Source organism: Eucyclogobius newberryi, unplaced genomic scaffold (assembly GCF_026437365.1).
Source record: "Eucyclogobius newberryi isolate DKJ021-1_F unplaced genomic scaffold, fEucNew1.0.hap1 SCAF_21, whole genome shotgun sequence".
NCBI classification, from domain to species: Eukaryota; Metazoa; Chordata; class Actinopteri; order Gobiiformes; family Gobiidae; genus Eucyclogobius; species Eucyclogobius newberryi.
Genome location: NW_027315846.1, coordinates 3,269,278 through 3,286,886, shown reverse-complemented (window position 1 = coordinate 3,286,886; position 17,609 = coordinate 3,269,278). Strand labels below are relative to the sequence as shown.

The 17,609-nt window shown below is 37.4% G+C and overlaps 1 protein-coding gene across 1 annotated transcript in view; it reads right to left on the bottom strand.

Annotated features, from left to right (window-relative positions):
- rps6ka5 (ribosomal protein S6 kinase, polypeptide 5) overlaps positions 1-17,609 on the bottom strand; it is a 40,576-nt gene that overhangs the window by 12,063 nt on the left and 10,904 nt on the right. The window contains exons 2-12 of the mRNA XM_072457819.1: positions 16,849-16,920; positions 14,961-15,179; positions 14,040-14,155; positions 13,846-13,947; positions 12,774-12,857; positions 11,381-11,484; positions 10,363-10,513; positions 8,582-8,743; positions 3,598-3,723; positions 1,971-2,104; positions 56-149 (exon numbers count right to left, since the gene is read on the bottom strand). Of these exons, the coding sequence (XP_072313920.1) occupies positions 56-149; positions 1,971-2,104; positions 3,598-3,723; positions 8,582-8,743; positions 10,363-10,513; positions 11,381-11,484; positions 12,774-12,857; positions 13,846-13,947; positions 14,040-14,155; positions 14,961-15,179; positions 16,849-16,920 (1,364 nt within the window). The remainder of the gene's footprint in view (positions 1-55; positions 150-1,970; positions 2,105-3,597; positions 3,724-8,581; positions 8,744-10,362; positions 10,514-11,380; positions 11,485-12,773; positions 12,858-13,845; positions 13,948-14,039; positions 14,156-14,960; positions 15,180-16,848; positions 16,921-17,609) is intronic.

Sequence of the window (17,609 nt, the reverse complement as noted above, 5' to 3'; positions counted from 1 at the left end):
CCACGCGCAGAACGAGGAGTAAAAACAACAAAAACCAGGAGGATCCGGGCCGTACCTGGTCGTGGTAGATCTCGTGGAGCTTGACGATGTTCGGATGGCCGTCGCAGAGTTTCAGCGCGGCGATTTCCCTCTGCGTCTGAGCCTCCATCCTAAAACCGGACGAGGAAGAAGAAGAAGAAACGTTGAAGCGTTGTCATCGTCGAAAACACCGAACGTTACGCAGTACTTGGACCATCACTGACTCAGGATCTCGTGTTAACGAACTTACGACGATGGATGTGGTGAAAACGACACATTACTTTGTTTCAGACAGTCGTTCCCTCGCTTTGTTTGTACCTTTCACTCCATCTACTGGCAGCAGAGAGAATTATCATGGGGAAATGAACAAATGTTAGCTTTCCCGGAGTCTGGCAATTATTCATGTCCTTAAAAACAGCACAGGAAGTGATAAGACGTCACAAAACTGGGGAATCGCAGTGTTTTTGTGACGCTAAATACAAATCCAGGTGTGACAGTCGTTCTCTCACTTTGTTTGTACCTTTCACTCCATCTACTGGCAGCAGAGGGAATTGCCATGAGGAAATAAACAAATGCTAGCTTTCCCGATGTCCTAAAAAACAACAGGAGGTGATACAACGTCACAAAACTGGTGAATCGCAGTGTTTTTGTGATGCTTAATACAACTTTAGGTATTTATCGTGATTTTTTACTGCGGAGATCATTTAAAAGCTGTGTAGCATTTAAAATCAGGTTTAAATTGTGTTTATTTGAGTGGCTTCATGTGTTATTCTACCCAATTTCACTAAGATATACGGTTTCCATTCAGAAAAATACATGAAATACATTGTCGTAATTTTAAAACTACGTCTTTCCACTTTGGAAACCACTGCACTAGACAAAGAAAAAGCAGCAGCTCTACACACCACCGTGAACCTTTAATAAACTTTGATCTAGGATTACAGCATAAATTTGTCTAATTAGGAGAAATAAACCCTAAAACTGCAGAAGAGTAAAGCGCCTTAAGTTGGCGTATTCACTGTTAAACACATCTGTTCTTTTTATAGAGTTGGTGTCACACTTTTAACACTTTTCCATCATCTTCAGCTTTAACATCCTGCTCCATGAAGTGTGAAAATGAGCCGCCGTTTGAGACTCTGCACCGAGAAGCAGACGGAGGTGGTGCGAAAAGCTACGGTTGGCTATAAAGATAAAAGCCAAAAGTGTGAATCGTTGTGCAATGTCTCAAAATATAGAGTAAAAAAAAAAAAAAAACTATTAGGATTTCCAGCTAAATCTTGGGTCATTTTTTTTTTTCTATTCAGACCGACTTTAATGATGTAGTGACACTTTTTGTACATTTGTTTTATGGTTTGTGCTGTTGTATTGTGGTTTTATGCTTTTGTATGGCTTTTTGTAAGTTGTCTAATTGGAAAGCATTTTGGTCACATTTGCAGAGTGTTTTTTTGTTTTTAATAACATATGAACAAACTATGATGCAACAAACTGACTCAAAGAATTAAGACAAGAAAAGTCCAAAATGTGTTTACACCAAAACACACAGTACATTACCAGCCTCAAGAAAATGCATTTATTTCAATTAGTTTGATTTATTCTATTGTATTATTTTGTATTTAATTGTATGCATTTATTTAATTTAATTGTATTGTATTTATTATATTTTATTTCATTTATTTCATTTTTATTTTATCTTTTTTTTCTGTTTTTCCATTACAAGATAATTCTGCTCATATTTCACACAGGTTTTTTGTGAAAAGACAGAAATCTGAACTAAACAAAGGCAAACGCGTGTTTCAGAACAGTTTGTAGAAGTCTAAACTGCAGCGTAAGAAGCGTTTTACACACAAACACAACTGTGAATGTTTGTTGCAGAGGAAATCGCTTAGATTTTGACGACGGCGGCCGCTAAAACGACGACTTGGTTTCCGCTCTTCTGAATGAGCCGCGCCTACCTCTTGCTGACGATCTTGACGGCGAATTGTTGTCCCGTTTTCTTGTGCGTGCAGCGGCGGCAGATGGAGAAACTTCCCTCGCCCAGAGCGGCGTCCTTCAGGTCCATCTCGTACGACATGTAAAACGGAGAGTCCTGAAAAACGAAGAGACAAATATCAAGCATAAAAAACACCACCATCATTATTAAGAACGAGGCGCATTTTATAAAGTCGGAACAGAAAAACCGCACATGAAATCAGACTTATATAATATCAATGAGTTACTTTTTTCATATTTTTCAGTCATAACATAAAATACATTATCAGTGACATAGTTTTACAAAGTATGAATGAAAAGGAGCAAAAAGAGGAACAATCTTATGTTTTCTGCACCTTTTCAACTTGTACTTAACACTACATTATAAAAACACATATTCTAAAAACACATTACATTAAACAGACAAAAGTACATTGCAATCAGATCCTCAGTCCCTTCTCTCAAAAACCTATATTTATTTTTCTTTCTTACTTATTATGATACGTCTCATGTCTTTTTCAAATGCAGTTGTTGTTCTTGATTCTTGTTTTTTTGAAAATGTCCGTTTCTTTTAGATTGTAGGGACTGTAGTTCATGTTCACACTTTGCTTTACATGACTTTGAGAGTACTTATGTCAGCAGTATCATGAATTTTAAGTACTTTAAGTTGAACAAATAATGGGTTTGGTTGTATTAATAATTAATATTGGTTGTTGAACAAGACGACCCACAAATGTCTACACAGCATCAAATACAGGACGATCATTGAAGTGTAGAACGTTAATAATGCTGTGCTATTTAGTTTAGGATTGTTAAAATAGTATTTAATACTTGTCTGCATTTATTTTAGATTTAATTTGCATTTAATCTGTATTTACTTTTAGATATAATTTGCATTTAATCTGTATTTACTTTTAGATTTGATTTGTATTCATTTTAGATTTAATTTGTATTTATTTTAGATTTAATTTGTATTTATTTTTAAATGTAATGTGTATTTATTTTAGATTTAATTTGTATTTATTTTAGATTTAATTTGTATTTATTCTATATTTAATTTGTATTTAATTTGTATTTATTTTTATATTTATTTTGTATTTATTTTTGTATTTAATTTCTATATTATATAGTAGATTTAATTTGTATTTGATTTGTATTTATTTTTAGATTTAATTTGGATTTATTTTAGATTTAAATTTGGATTTACTGTATGTTATTTATTTTTTACATTTTGCTATTATACTGTAGTTTCATCTCGCACTTTATCACCGAAGAAAGTTCCTTGTTTATGAATCTTGTTTTTACTCGGCGACAATGGCAATAAACATATTTCTGATTTCGACGCCGATATATAAAAAAAGAAGGAGAGATTGTCCATCATCAAACAACAAATCCATGAGAAAGTCTGCATTGCTTTCGTTTAGCGCCAGCGACGCTCAAACACAAACTGCGTCGCGTTTTGCTAATGCTAACGAGCTAACGCTTTGTAAATCAAGCCCTTTTATAAATCGCCCTTAAGCGCAAAGCGAGTGCCATCATCATCATCATCATCATGTTGTGCTGATTACACCGTCGCTGCAATGAGGTGGACAGTTCTGGTTGACCTCTGACCTTCATCATGGCGCTGCGGGCCACGGCGGCGGAGCGCGGTCGGTCCGAGGCGCCGCACAGCTCCACCGTGTCGTCCATCACCGCGTTCCTCTTGAACAGGATCGAAGGCGCCATGAACGAGTAGCCCTGAAATACACACACATACCGTATTTTCCGGACTATAAAGCGCACATTTTTTTCATAGTTTTGGCCGGGGTGCGACTTATACTCCAGAGCGACTTATACGTGATATTATTCGTTATTTTCACACTGGCATCACAATTATGACGCCACTTTATTTCATGCAATAGGCCAGAATATATGCAACGTACACAAAAAAAATAATAATAATTTGACCTCACGTCCAAATTATTAGAGATGAAAAATTATCAGATTGGTTTGGTTATATATTGAATAAACTATTAAATTTCCCATTTCTAAAAAAAAAAGAAAAAGGAAAAAAAAAGGGTATTTTAAGGGTGTTTTTTTGTCTTTTCTGTTAATGTAATCCTCAATGTTTTCAGTTTTGGTTGATCCATTCTCGTTTTAAAAGAAAAAGCTCAATAAACATTTAACTTATACAAAAGGCAAACAGTCCTCAGACCCTCCTCTACATCCGTTTTAACCCTTGTCTAGTCTGAACCCTGTATTGCAAAATGACTTAAAAAATAAAAAATCTCTCTTCCACCTCGGTGTAGCGTTATATTTGAAATGATTAGAGATTAAATTGATTGGGTTGGTTATATATTGAATAAACTGTTCAAAACATTAAAAACAAATTCAATAAATCTCCCATTTCTTTAAAAACAAAGGGTATTTTAAGGGTGTTTTTGTCGTCTTTTCTGTTAATGTACACCTGAACGTTTTCAGTTTTTGTCATTCTGTTCTCATTTAAAAAGAAAAAGCTCAATAAACATTTAACTTGTTCAAAAGGCAAACAGTCCACGAGACCCTGACCGCCCTCCTCTGCATCCGTTTGAACCCCGTATTGTTAAATGTTGACACGTCTTTTCTCATGTCCAGCTCGGTCTTATATTTGAAATTATTACAGATGAAATTGATTGGTTTGGTTATATATTGAATAAATTGTTCACAACCTTACAAATAAATGGATTAAATCTCCCATTTCTTTAAAAACAAAGGGTATTTTAAGGGTGTTTTTTTTGTATTTTTGGTTAATGTACACCTGAACGTTTTCAGTTTTTTTTTTCCCCCCTCATTTAAAAAAAAAGCACAATAAAAGTTGAACCTATACAAAACATAAACCGCCCTCGGACCCTCCTCTACATACGTTTGAACCCTTGTCTAGTCTGAACCCTGTATTGTTAAATGTTGACTCGTCTTTAAAAAGAAAAAAACTTCTCCCTACCATCTCGATGTAGTGTTATATTTGAAATTATTACAGATGAAATTGATTGGTTTGGATATAAATTGAATAAACTGTTCAGAACCTTCCATTTCTTTAAAAAGAAAGGGTATTTTAAGGGTGTTTTTTGGTCTTTTCTGTTAATGTACACCTCAATATTTTCAAAAAGAAAAAGCTCAATAAACATTTAACCTATACAAAAGATAAACTGCCCGGACCCTCCTCTACATCCGTTTGAACCCTTGTCTAGTCTGAACCCCGTATTGTTAAATGTTGACACGTCTTTAAAAAAAAAAAAACTCTCTCTTCCATCCCGGTCTAGTGCTATATTTGACGTCCTCCACGGCAATCCAAAGTAATCAAGTCGAGTTTTCAAAGCCCTCAAAGGCTTGCTGTAAGTCAACACGGGCCCCGTCTGTGTGCGTCGGCATTCAAACCCACCAAAAGGGGGCCTCGTTATCGGGCTAATTGCCTCCGTGCGCCGCCCTTATTGAAGTAACAGATGCGAATGACTATTTTTTGACGCGCCTTTCATGCTTTAGCGCCAGACCCCCCCCCCGAGCCCCGCCGCCAGCTGACGTCTGCCCCTTTATGTCGCGCCGAGTCTCGAGACCCACGGTTTGCCTTTTTTTTTTCGGGGACGCTCGAGCCGCGCGAGATCAATAGCCGCCATTTAAACGTCTTCACTCGAGGAAGAAAAGGCCGCCACTCGGGGAGCGCGGCGCTACGCCAGTCGCGGTCACGCCCCCTCGGCTTTGATTGCCAACTTCATCTCCCGCACTTTTCACGGGCTAAAATTCCCCGCCGATCCGCCGCGTTTCTCGTTTTTGTCGTTTTTTGTCTCCGTCCCGCCCCCCCTCCCGCCGACGCTCGCCTTTCGCCTTCCCGCCGTCGACGCACAAAACAAAATTAAAAATGGCATTAAGAGATGTAATTTGGCGGCGAATTGGAGCTCGGCAATTTTGGGGCAGTGCGTTTGGTTTGTGGAAAAGGCGCTTCCGTCCATCGCGGCGCTGCAGATGCCGGCGCGTGTGTGGATTACGGGGGGGATAAAGGAGGCGGTGGCGGTGGTGGTGTTTTTTTTTTAAATTGACAGTTTGAGACAATGGCTACAGCTGGACGGCCGCTGTCGATCAGACGAACACAACGCGGCTTTTGTTTGGAGCTGACGGGCTTTTTTCCCATCGAGAGGTATAAATAGAAAGATGAAGACGGACTGTGTTTACGTAACCGACGGCAACTAAATATCTGACTTATTGGGTTTTATAGAACAAAAACAGAACATGTTTCACAGGATGTCATGTTGAGTGGGTATTTGAGTGTCTAAAAAAAGCCTTATGTACTGTAATTATACTTATTATTAATGAGAAGAGAACTGGCTAAATGTGAATAGTTTTTAATGGGATAAATAAAGGATTGTTTTTATAATTTATTTATGTATTATTTATTTGTGTATTTATTTAGTTGTGTATTAATTTATGCATTTAGTTGTGTCTTTCCTAATTTATTTAGTTGTGTACTTGTTTGTTTATTTATTCATGCATTTAGTTGTGTATGTATTTATTTGTGTTTTATTTATTTCTGTATTTAGCTGTGTATTTACTTATTTATTTGTGTATTTATTTTTCTTCCATCCATCCATCCATTTTCTACCGCTTGTTCCCTTTTCTTATTTTTGGTATTTATTTTTATTATTTGTGCATTTATTTATTTGTGTATCTATTTATTTGTGTATCTATTTATTTATTTGTGTATTTCTTTCTTTCTGTATTTAGTTGTGTATTTATTGTGTGTTTATTTGCATTTACAGGGGAAATACCAATAAAACAAAGAAAAACTAGAATCCCGAAAAAACGCAAATAAAACAATCAATAAAATTAAAAAAAAAAACTTAAACACATTTACAAATACAAATTGGGATCAACTTGAGCTTTGAATTAATTAAAATGCATAAAACAATTTTATTTAAAAAGTCTCTGTGTTGTGTTGCACAGAATACTGGCCCTGATGTTCAGTAAACCAGTTCAATAAATAATAATAATAAACTTCTGATCTGATTTATATTTGGACTTGAGCAATAAACCAAAATAGTTTTTCTTATATAAAAATGTATCATAGTTTTCTTTATTTTTTAATATATATTTTTCTCATTAAAAACAATTACTTTCAGTATTTAACACAACAAAACGTTCCATTTTCTTCCTCCAAAGTCTGAACTGATTGAAACGTTCTGATTAAAATGTGATTAATTGCACGGCTGTTTCGTCGATACAAGAACGTGATATAAAAGAAACGTCTGAAAACAACTGCGTTAACGACAATCAATACTAATAAAACAGTAAATAAAATCAGTCTTAAAATTCATATAAAGCTAAATTATGCTCCCAGTAAATAGTTAAAAACATGAATTGTGCTGTTACTTCAGAATAATCAAGTAGAAGTACAAAGTTGTGGCAAAAGAAATGAAAGCGTAAATAAAAACGTTTAATTCTAATTTGAAGTGAATATAAAACAAAAACCCACTCGATCTGGTGTTAAAGGTCAGACACGAAAATGATAAAAACTAAATCACGCCTGAAGGAGCAGGAGAAATTAGTTTTCAATGATATTTTTAACCAAATAAATGTTGAAATGTGTCGACTGAAGAGAGAAAAACCGACATCGTTGACATTTTGACTTAATAACGTCTCTATCTGTGCTATAAAAGGTCTTTGTGCTTGTGTTTAAGTGTCTGTGTCGTCCAGATCACTACTACTATAATCGAAAAAGAGGATTATTATCAGAAGGAAGTTGAATCCGACGGGTGAAACGAGGAAAGAGAGGAACGGCGTCGGTGAGTCGTGCGGCATTTTCAGATCGAGGGGAAACTATTCGCTGTGTCCGCCGCTGAGAGAAAAACAAAGACTTCATCTATTCTTCAAACAAAAGGAGAAGAAGGAGAAGAGGCTCGTTGTTGCGGTTGGAAGCGGAGGTGGGCGAAAAAGGCACGGGATACGGCAAAAAGGCACGGGACACGGGACCACGGCGGAATACCGTATTTTCAGGAGTATAAGTCACACCGGAGTATAAGTTGCACCAGCCAAAAAATGCATAATAGAGAAGAAAAAAACATATATAAGTCGCACTGGAGTATGAAATGCGGTTGCAAGTGTGAAAATGACAAATAATAAGTATATAAGTATAAATATAAGTATAGGTCGCACCCCGGCCAAAACTATGTTAAAAGGTGCGACTTATACTCCGGAAAGAACGGGTATGTCTTTTCTCTCTGGTATAGTTTTGTTTTTCTCTGTTTATTCTTTTGTTATAAATTAAAGAAAAAAAAAAAAAAAAGAAAGACAATATAATAATAATAATAATACAAAAAAATAAAAAAAAATAATAATAATAATAAATCAAATATTTAAAACAATATATATATATGTGCTAAAACATTTTTAATATTATGGATGTATTGATATATTACAAACCTCTCCGACCAGGAAGAGTGAAATATGAACGAACCCCATGTTTGAAGAGCTCTAAACTTCTGTGTCGTTTGAAGCGGACAGTATATTTTTGAGAACCGTGACCTGTGATGAAAACCCGGAGTCGTAGTTTTCGGGACGCTCCCCTCACGGCATCGCTCGAGTATCTCACCTGGAAGATCCGGTCGCAGTTCTGTGGCAGCGCGGCCGGAGAGTACGTGGGGTCCATCTCGGTGAACTCCTCCGCAAAGTTGCTGACGTCCAGCTCGTCTCGGATGACGGGCTTGAACGGCGCCGGGACGCGCTTCGCCGCCAAGTCCTCCCAGCTTATCTTCTGACCAGAGAGAAGAGGAAAAGTCCATCACGTTGTGCTAAATGTGTTATAGTTCTGCATTCTCGTCTTGTATTTGTATAAACGGTCGTACGTTTGTCAAATTGAGACGGCTTGTGTTTGGTTTAGTTTCTCTGAAGCGTTGCCAAATAATACATCAAGATTGTTGGTTTTTCCTTTATCGACTTCATTTAATTTGGCCATTGCTTGAATCTCAGACGTGTTTAGAGAGAAAATAAAAAGCAAAAGCAGCACAAGGATGATTTATTTTCCGGACTATAAGACTTTCATAGTTTAGCCGGTGCGACTTATACGCCAGAGCGACTTATATGTGATATTATTCGTTATTTTAACACTGACAGCCACAAGAGGGCGCTCTAGGCTCTAAGCGACGCAGAAGAAGAATCTGCACTTCCTCTTCCTCTGGAGTTTGTGGAGTTGTTTAGAAGTGACACAGAGGAAGAAGAATTCAATGGATTTAGTGATTTGGGGTAAAACTGATGCTTTGCTAAACTTGTTAGCATGTTCTTTATGCTATAGTTATCTGAATAACTGTTCATATGTTACGTTAACATACCAGACACTTACCACAGTTCTGTCTGTGCCTCATGTAGCTGAAGGTGTTAGCGTTAGCATACGTCATGTAGCTGAAGGTGTTAGCGTTAGCATACATACACCTATTCACCATGTTCTCTAATCTTTTATTATTTTAAACTGCATTTCAAGATCAAATGTCTGTTCTTGGTCTTGGATTTTATCATGTAAATTTCCCCCAAAAATGCGACTTATACTCCAGTGCGACTTATATATGTTTTTTTCTTCTCTATTATGCATTTTTCGGCTGGTGCAACTTATCGTCCGGAAAATACGGTAGACTGTTTGTACTCCTCACTTGTAACATTCCTAGCACGCTCGTTATTCACCGCGACGAGTTTAGCAGCTTTTTAAAAATATTTTGTGGCCTGTGGCACTTTTCACAACTTTCAGAGTCCAGAGCGAGTTAAAAGGCAACAGCGAGCTCCGTCATTAGATGCAGAAAGCACACGTCGGTCACATTTTCACCCGAACAGCTTCTTCTAGAGTAAATCTGAAACTGGGGCAGGACAGATTTGTCTTTGCATACATTAAAAAAGAGCAGGTACAGCCCCTTCAAGCTCAGCAATGCCGACAATACTGCAATCTCTGGTTATACTTTGACTTTTTTTTACAGCTTTTAAATTAAAACTAGTATGTCTTAATGTATTAGTCAACCTCTGTCCAAATAAAACCTTCACAGAGACAAAACCAGAGCAAATCGAGGCCAATTTAGACTGAAAAAAGCAAAAGTCATGAATAAAACCAGCATTTGTCAACGTTTTAATTTGGAAAAGACTGATCAGACCTTATACACTGAATTTGTTGATATATCGATGATTGCGTGAGCCAACATTGCGATATCGATACTTTTCTGACATATTGCGCAGCACTAATCAAACCCCAACTCATGGTTTTGTTCTAATATAGTTCTAAATGAGTATTATAGTAAATAAAGTGTCTTCAGTGGATACAAATGCAAGCTCAAAGACACAAACTGCGACTCCGTTCGGTCAAGTGTTCCCGTGTAAAAGTACGGCCTGCAGTACCTGGTAAAAAGGGTGTTTCTTGATGTTTTCGGCCCCGCCCGGCCCGGATCCCAGCCTGGTCTTTGGGTCTTTGAGCAGAAGTCTCTGGATCAGGTTTTTGGCCAATGGTCCCACGTCTTTGGAGAACGGGGGGTCCTTTTTACAAATCCTCCTGAGGAACAATGTGACGTAAGCGGTGCGTTTTATTAAACCGACGACAATTTTAAAAAACGGAATACACGCATGAAAACACTCACAGAAATATGTTTTAATCGCCTTTGCAATCGCTTTAGTCGTCACGAAAGTATTCAGTTATATGTAGTACTGTACAGTTGAACAATAGATGATGATACGAACTTAGAGGAGCAGAGATGTTTGTAAAAAATAAGACATTTAGAACAAATACTGTGAAATGTTGTGTATGTGTTAAGGATCGAGCTCTGGAACAGTCGCACGGAAGTACTTCAAACCTTTGTCACGCTCACTTGTACTTTAAAAAGGAGTTTAAAAGTGCAACTCTAAGCAAATACATGAATTCAGAGTCTTGGCACGTGACAATTGTGTACTATGCGTCCGTTATTGTGCGATTTCCTTTTGCTTTCAGTGAATTACGAATGGTTTTGCACTTGTATTATCAGGGTCAGGTATGAATAATGTCTGAATAAATGTGACTGAGATAAACCAATGAAAAACAATGATAAAAGTACAAACTATAGTGACATAAAGAAGCAAAAAGTAGTCAAAAAATTGTGTTTATTTGTCTGTGGCATCTCAATTATACCACAAATTAACCACTACAATAAAGACTTCAGCAGTGGAACTTTTAAAATAATAATATCTCAATCAAAGGCGACACTTTTAAGACATGATTCTGTTTTCTTAAAGGGTCAGTAAGAGTCAGGAACGTGTTTAAGTTTGACCCGTTTTCCCTGCTCTCTCCACGAAGCAGAGACAACCGTCCGAGATGGTCCCGAGCGGTTGTTTTTCCCATAATCCTCAGTAGACGTACAGAGCATTCGTCGTACAGAGCAGTTCTTACTTGGCGATGTCCGTGTGCGAGTTCTCGTCTCCGTCCACGGTGAAGGGAGATCCTCCGGTCAGCAGCTCGTACATCAGGACGCCGAGACTCCACCAGTCCACTGCCTGCAACCGCGTCACGGGTCAATACGTACATACATACATATATAAATACATATATACATACATACGTATATACATATATACATAAATATGGTTTAAAACAGAGCGTCCGGGAAGTGCTCAAACGTGCCTGTGAACGTCTTGGTTGAGGTTCAAAACGTATTTAACGCAAAAGTTCAGAAATATAACTTTTAGGGCGCAAACACGCACGTGCACATAAAGCAGCAAGCGGAGGAAAGATTATTGCCGTAATTTTTTTTCTTTTGCATATTGCTTGCTTTACCAACTTTCTTTGTTGTAGGCTCCAATACTATCTAGAATTTTTTTTATTTAACTATAACAAAGTAAAACGGTGGCATTATGGGATGTTTTATTCATTATCAGCGCCGTTAAAACACCGCTTCACGTCTGAAAATTGTCTCGTTTTTGGAAGGCTATCGCACGTTTGGATGTTTCGACAAGATTAGCGGACAGACGGCGCAATTTGTGAGCCGTGATTCTAACGGCGAGATGGGTGAGGGCGCTGCTTCTTCTTCTTCTTGTCTTGGTAAACAAACACACACGCACATAAAGCCACAAGCGGAGGAAAGATTATTGCCGTAAAAATGACTTTGCTTCAACGCCATAATAGAACTGACATCACTTTAAACGTATTAAACACAAAAGGTCAGAAATATAACTTTTAGGGCAGGCAAGCGATTCTAAAATTCTATATTTTCAGCTTTATTTCTTTTGCATATTGCTTACTTTACAGATTTTCTTCATTGTCTGCTCCAATACTATCTAGAAATGTCTTTATTTAACTGTAATTTAGTACAACAATGACATTATGAGCAGTTTTATCCATTATCAGTGCCGTTAAATCACTGCTGTGGCCTCGCTTAGCTCAACAGTGACGTGCCAGGCTCTTTCACAATAAGACTCTTTCTACGTAGAGACTTTTATTGTGCAAGAGCTGCAGGAAGCGTCGACGTCGTAAACAGTGGGACGTCTGGAAATTATCTTATTTTTGGAAAGCTATTGCACTGGATATTTCACTTCTTCTTCTTCTTCTCTTGGTAAACAAACACAGACATGCACATAAAGCAGCAAGCGGAGGAAAGATTATTGCCGTAAAAATGATATCACTTTATACTCTTGTTTGGGAGATTTTTTTCTCTTTTTGTGGTAATTTTTAATAGTTTTAGCTGTACAATAGATAATATACTCCATACTAGTTTTGCAAGTCTCCAAAACAAAAATTGCAATATTATACTTCTCTTTTCTCTTATCCGTAAAATACAATAAATTACCTTGTCGTGCCCCGCCTCTCCTCCTTCTACTATTTCAGGAGCCATGTATTCGATTGTGCCGCACACGGAGAAAGCCCTTTCCAGCTGAAAACAGATCAACAACAATAAAGCATTTCATCTTCTTTGTTTGTTTTTTCGCTGCTGCAATGACAGAAAAGAAGGAAAGCTGCAGCAGAAATGTTTGATTTAGTGTCAAATTAAATCATTTTAATTGTGTGCAGTTACATTTGCATCCTGCTTTTTCAGTCACTATTTGGAATTCCATACATTTACATTACTTGAAATAGCAAAGAAAATAGAAATACAAAACAAGTGGAGAACCATCTGCCAGAAAAGTGACATCGTAGACTTTTAAATAGAATAGGAAGAGGAAAAAAGAAGAATACCGTATTTTCCAGACTATAAGTTGCACCTTTTTTCATAGTTTTGGCCTTCGGTGCGACTTGTATGTGATATTATTCGTTATTGTCACACTGACAACCACAAGAGGGCGCTCTAGGCTCTAAGCGACGCAGAAGAAGAGTCTGCACTTCCTCTTCCTCTGGAGTTTGTTGAGTTGTTTAGAAGTGACACAGAGGAAGAAGAATTCAATGGATTTAGTGATTTGGGATAAAACTGATGCTTTGCTAAACTTGTTAGCATGTTCTTTATGCTATAGTTATCTGAATAACTGTTCATATGTTACGTTAACATACCAGACACTTACCACAGTTCTGTCTGTGCCTCATGTAGCTGAAGGTGTTAGCGTTAGCATACGTCATGTAGCTGAAGGTGTTAGCGTTAGCATACGTCATGAAGCTGAAGGTGTTAGCGTTAGCATACGTACACCTATTCATCATGTTCTCTAATCTGTTATTATTTTAAACTGCATTTACAGATGAAATGAGTCTTGGTCTTGGATTTTAGCAAATAAATTCACCCCAAAAAATGCGACTTATACTCCAGTGCGACTTATACTCTGGAAAATACATTTTTTAAGCAAAGATTAGTTTTTAATTTTACGGTTTAGAACCCGTGCTGACTGTATAAATACCCCCTGCTACATGAAACATTTATTAAGTGTAAATTGTACCTGATCAAACTCTTTACTTAGTCCAAAATCTGTGAGGACGATGTGCCCGCTCGAGTCCAACAAAATATTCTCTAACTTTAGGTCCCGGTACACAATGCCCAGCTGCAGAAACAACAACAAGCAGCAAAGTACATTTACAATGAACAAAACGAGTAATTATTTGAAGTGCTAAAATGACAATAAATAAATCCTACCTTGTGTAGATGATCCAGAGCCAGGACGATCTCTCCACTGTACAGCGCCACCTCCTGTTCCTTAAATCGAACTCTTTGCACTAAATGTGTGAAAAGCTCGCCTCCGTTTACATAATCTGAAACAAAGAGGGTAAACTATCAAGAAATGTTGTTTAACTTTTGTTTATCTGTCCATTTAGAGGTTAAAGAAAATATTGAAACACTTTTTAAAATTATTATTCAATGTTTGTTGTTTTGTTTTTTCAATTCCAGGTTAATACAATTTGTCATCATTTTTACAAAGTGAAAAAAAGTGAAAAAAATTACTAATTTGAGTAATTTACTACTAATATTTATTATCGGTATCAGTAACTATCAGATATTTGTATATAGTACACATTTAACTATACCTTTCAAGATAAAAAATAATAATAATAGTAAGTGTGATACATTGCTAAAGAAAATATAAACGATAAACGATACCATTGAATCACACTTACGCCAGTTTAACCAGGAAGTAAGATTACGCAACCAAAATTATTTAATAAAAAATGAGCGGCAATAAAGAAATGCAGAATTAAGTAGTCAGTTTTCATCTCCATTCAACTGTCTCCCGCAGAAATCCAGTCAAAATACGTGAAAATAACAAAAAGTCCCTCAGTAGTTCAAAGAAAAAACACATACACTAAATATTGACCCCCAATATAGATACTTTGTTTATAGACTTATACTCCAGTGAGAATTATATGTTTTTTTCTTCTCTATTATGCATTTTTTGGCTGGTGCGACTTATAGTCCAGAAAATACGGTTTTATGCTGTATCGTGAAAAAAAAGAAAGAAAATTTTGAAATGTTCTGCGCACGTGTTGGCACGTGCGCAGAACATTTCAAAACTTTCTTTCTTTCTTTCTGGTTATCACTTCCTGGTTAACACTTCCGTACCGAGGATGAGGTGCAGCTTGGTGTCGGTCTGGAAGGCGTAGTGCAGCGTGACCAGGAACGGCGACTGTCGAATGTGCTCCAGGACCTGGCGCTCGGTCCTCGTGTGCTCGGCCGTCTTGGCCTTCTGGACGATGGTCGCCTTCTTCAGCACCTTCATGGCGTACAGCTTGCCCGCGTCGTGCCCGCTCACTTTGCGCACCAGGAACACCTTTCCGTAGGCTGAAACGGAGCGGGAGAAAGGGGACGTTATCGAGTTCGCGCTGCGCTGGGGACGGGCAATTTCCACGCGCTAAAAAATGAAATAAACGGTTACAATTTCTTTTTGTTGAAACGTAAAGTCGATAAGAGTAATTGTTGTGACGGTTTGGCCCCTGATTGACCTCGTTGTGTTATACTGCGTCTATGTTTTTGGGCAGGCCATGTGTAAAGAACCAATTGTGTATTTTCTTTTGCTAAAATTCAACTTCCTGTTTTAGAAAGTGCACTTTTCTTTTGAAGAGCTACTTCCCGTTTTGGCGGAATTAGCTTAACATAGAAAAGACACTAAAAAGGCAGAAGCAGGAAAAGTTAACACGAAGCAAAATCAACATGGTTTTTGTTGATTTTGAGGCACAAGGTACGTTTTGCATTGCATTAAAGCCCAATTTATTTATCCATGTTATTTTAGTTTGGTGCTAAACCCAGTTAATTGATGTGTAATTATTACGATCTCATATCAAGCTAACGTTACGCTTGTTTTGCATTTAGCATTTACATTGACTTTTTGTGTTTCCCCAGCTCTTACGGTGTATTTACAAGATTTATTACCATCAAGTCCCAAAATAATCATCAGTAAAGTGTCAGCCTTCATTCGGGGGGTATGCTTCATATGCTTCACCATGTCTTTGTTGATGTGCAAATAAAAAAATGAGAATGGACGATAAGATTGACCACAAAAAGCCCAAAATATCACCTAAAGGGCGTATGACAGGTCTTTACGATTTTCTAATTTGGGCTTTATTTTGTGTATTTTTACCTGTTACATATAAATTATAGTTTTACCTCAATCGAGCAGGTATTTGTGGAGAAAACGTTGAAAAATCAGTAAAAAGTTACAGGAAGTGACATCACACTGGGTATTCCGGTCAAAGTTCATGCAGAATTTACACAAAGAAACAACTTTTTTGACGCTCCAAACATAAATTCAACAAAATGAAGTCTTTATGTTTATGGCATTATCATGAAAAACTTTAAAAAATAACAATATTGAATGAATAAAAGAGTGTTTTTGAGGCAATAAGTGACACATCCTTTCTCCATAAATAATACTAAATAGAATTCTTTAAACATGGATCGCTTGTGTAATAATAGGCTTAGTAAAATGGTATAGTATTTGTGAAAAACTGGAACATTTTCATCACAAACGCACATTTTGAACACCATTACGGCCACACACGCTCTCACGGACAAACAACAGAGGGTTCAGAGTCATGTCATTCTTATTGCTCCGTGATGGATATCAGGCGTCGCAGGAACATGCAAAAACGCTATCGCCGCCGCCATCTTCACACACACGGGGGCTCAAGAGCTCGCTTCCCATAAAGACATTCACTATGTAAAGTTACGTTCTGAACCGTGACCTTTAAAATGATGAGAAAGTGTCACAACGGTCAAATTTGGTCCTTGTTTATTAGCCTCGGTCCAAAACTATTTTCAGCTTTGCGCTTTCTTTTTTTTTTGGCCGTTTTTTTCCGTTGCTGGTTGTAAAAATACCCGTCCTGAACTGGGGCCCCTCGCTGAAAAGAGGCCCCGTGCGGTGAGATGAGACCAGTTTTCTCGTAAAATGTTTCCACGGGTCGCGTTTACCCCGTTTACGAACTGTCATGTGTTGGCCGCTATTTAAGCTCACCTCCGGTCCCGAGCACCTTCAGGAGCTCGAAGTTCTCGATGCCGACCCGCTCCACGTGACCCGTCAGGTTGGCTGTGGACAAAAAACACGCACATTAATGTCCGAAACAGCAAGGTTGAAGAGTCAAAAAGGCCAAAAGGCAGGTTAGAAAGTTAAATGTACTTAAAAATCTAAGAAGTAGCAACTCCAAGTAGAAAAAGATTCATTTGTAATCTTCTCTATGACAAAGATAGCATTTTTTTACCATTGTCTAATCTTCCAGTGCCTATGACAGGTTTTTACAATGTTCTAATTTTGAGTTCATTTGGTGTATTTATGCCTGCTGTGCATTTAAATCATTATTTTACACCAATCGAATAAGTATTTGTGGAAAAAAGTTGAAAAATCTGTTGAAAAATGACAGGAAGTTACATCACATTCCAAGTTTATGCAGAATTTACACAAAGAAACAACTTTTTTGACTCTTCATCTTGGATGAGTTTTGTCCCAGTGTTTCATGGGTAATTTCCTAGAGTGATGTCATCAATTACAAACAGGAAGTGAAATCATAAACTTAAAAAAATTTGCTATTCTGGGATACTTTCTTTATGATTTTTTAGCAAAATTCTAAATATATTTATCTTAGCTGCATTTTAGTTTAATCGCCTTAATCGAAAAAGCTTCAGTTGTAGTCATCTGGACTCAGTTTGAAAAAAGTAGACGTTTCGACTCTCATCCAAGAGTCATTGTCAATAACAGAATTTAGGTCGAGAACTCCGATA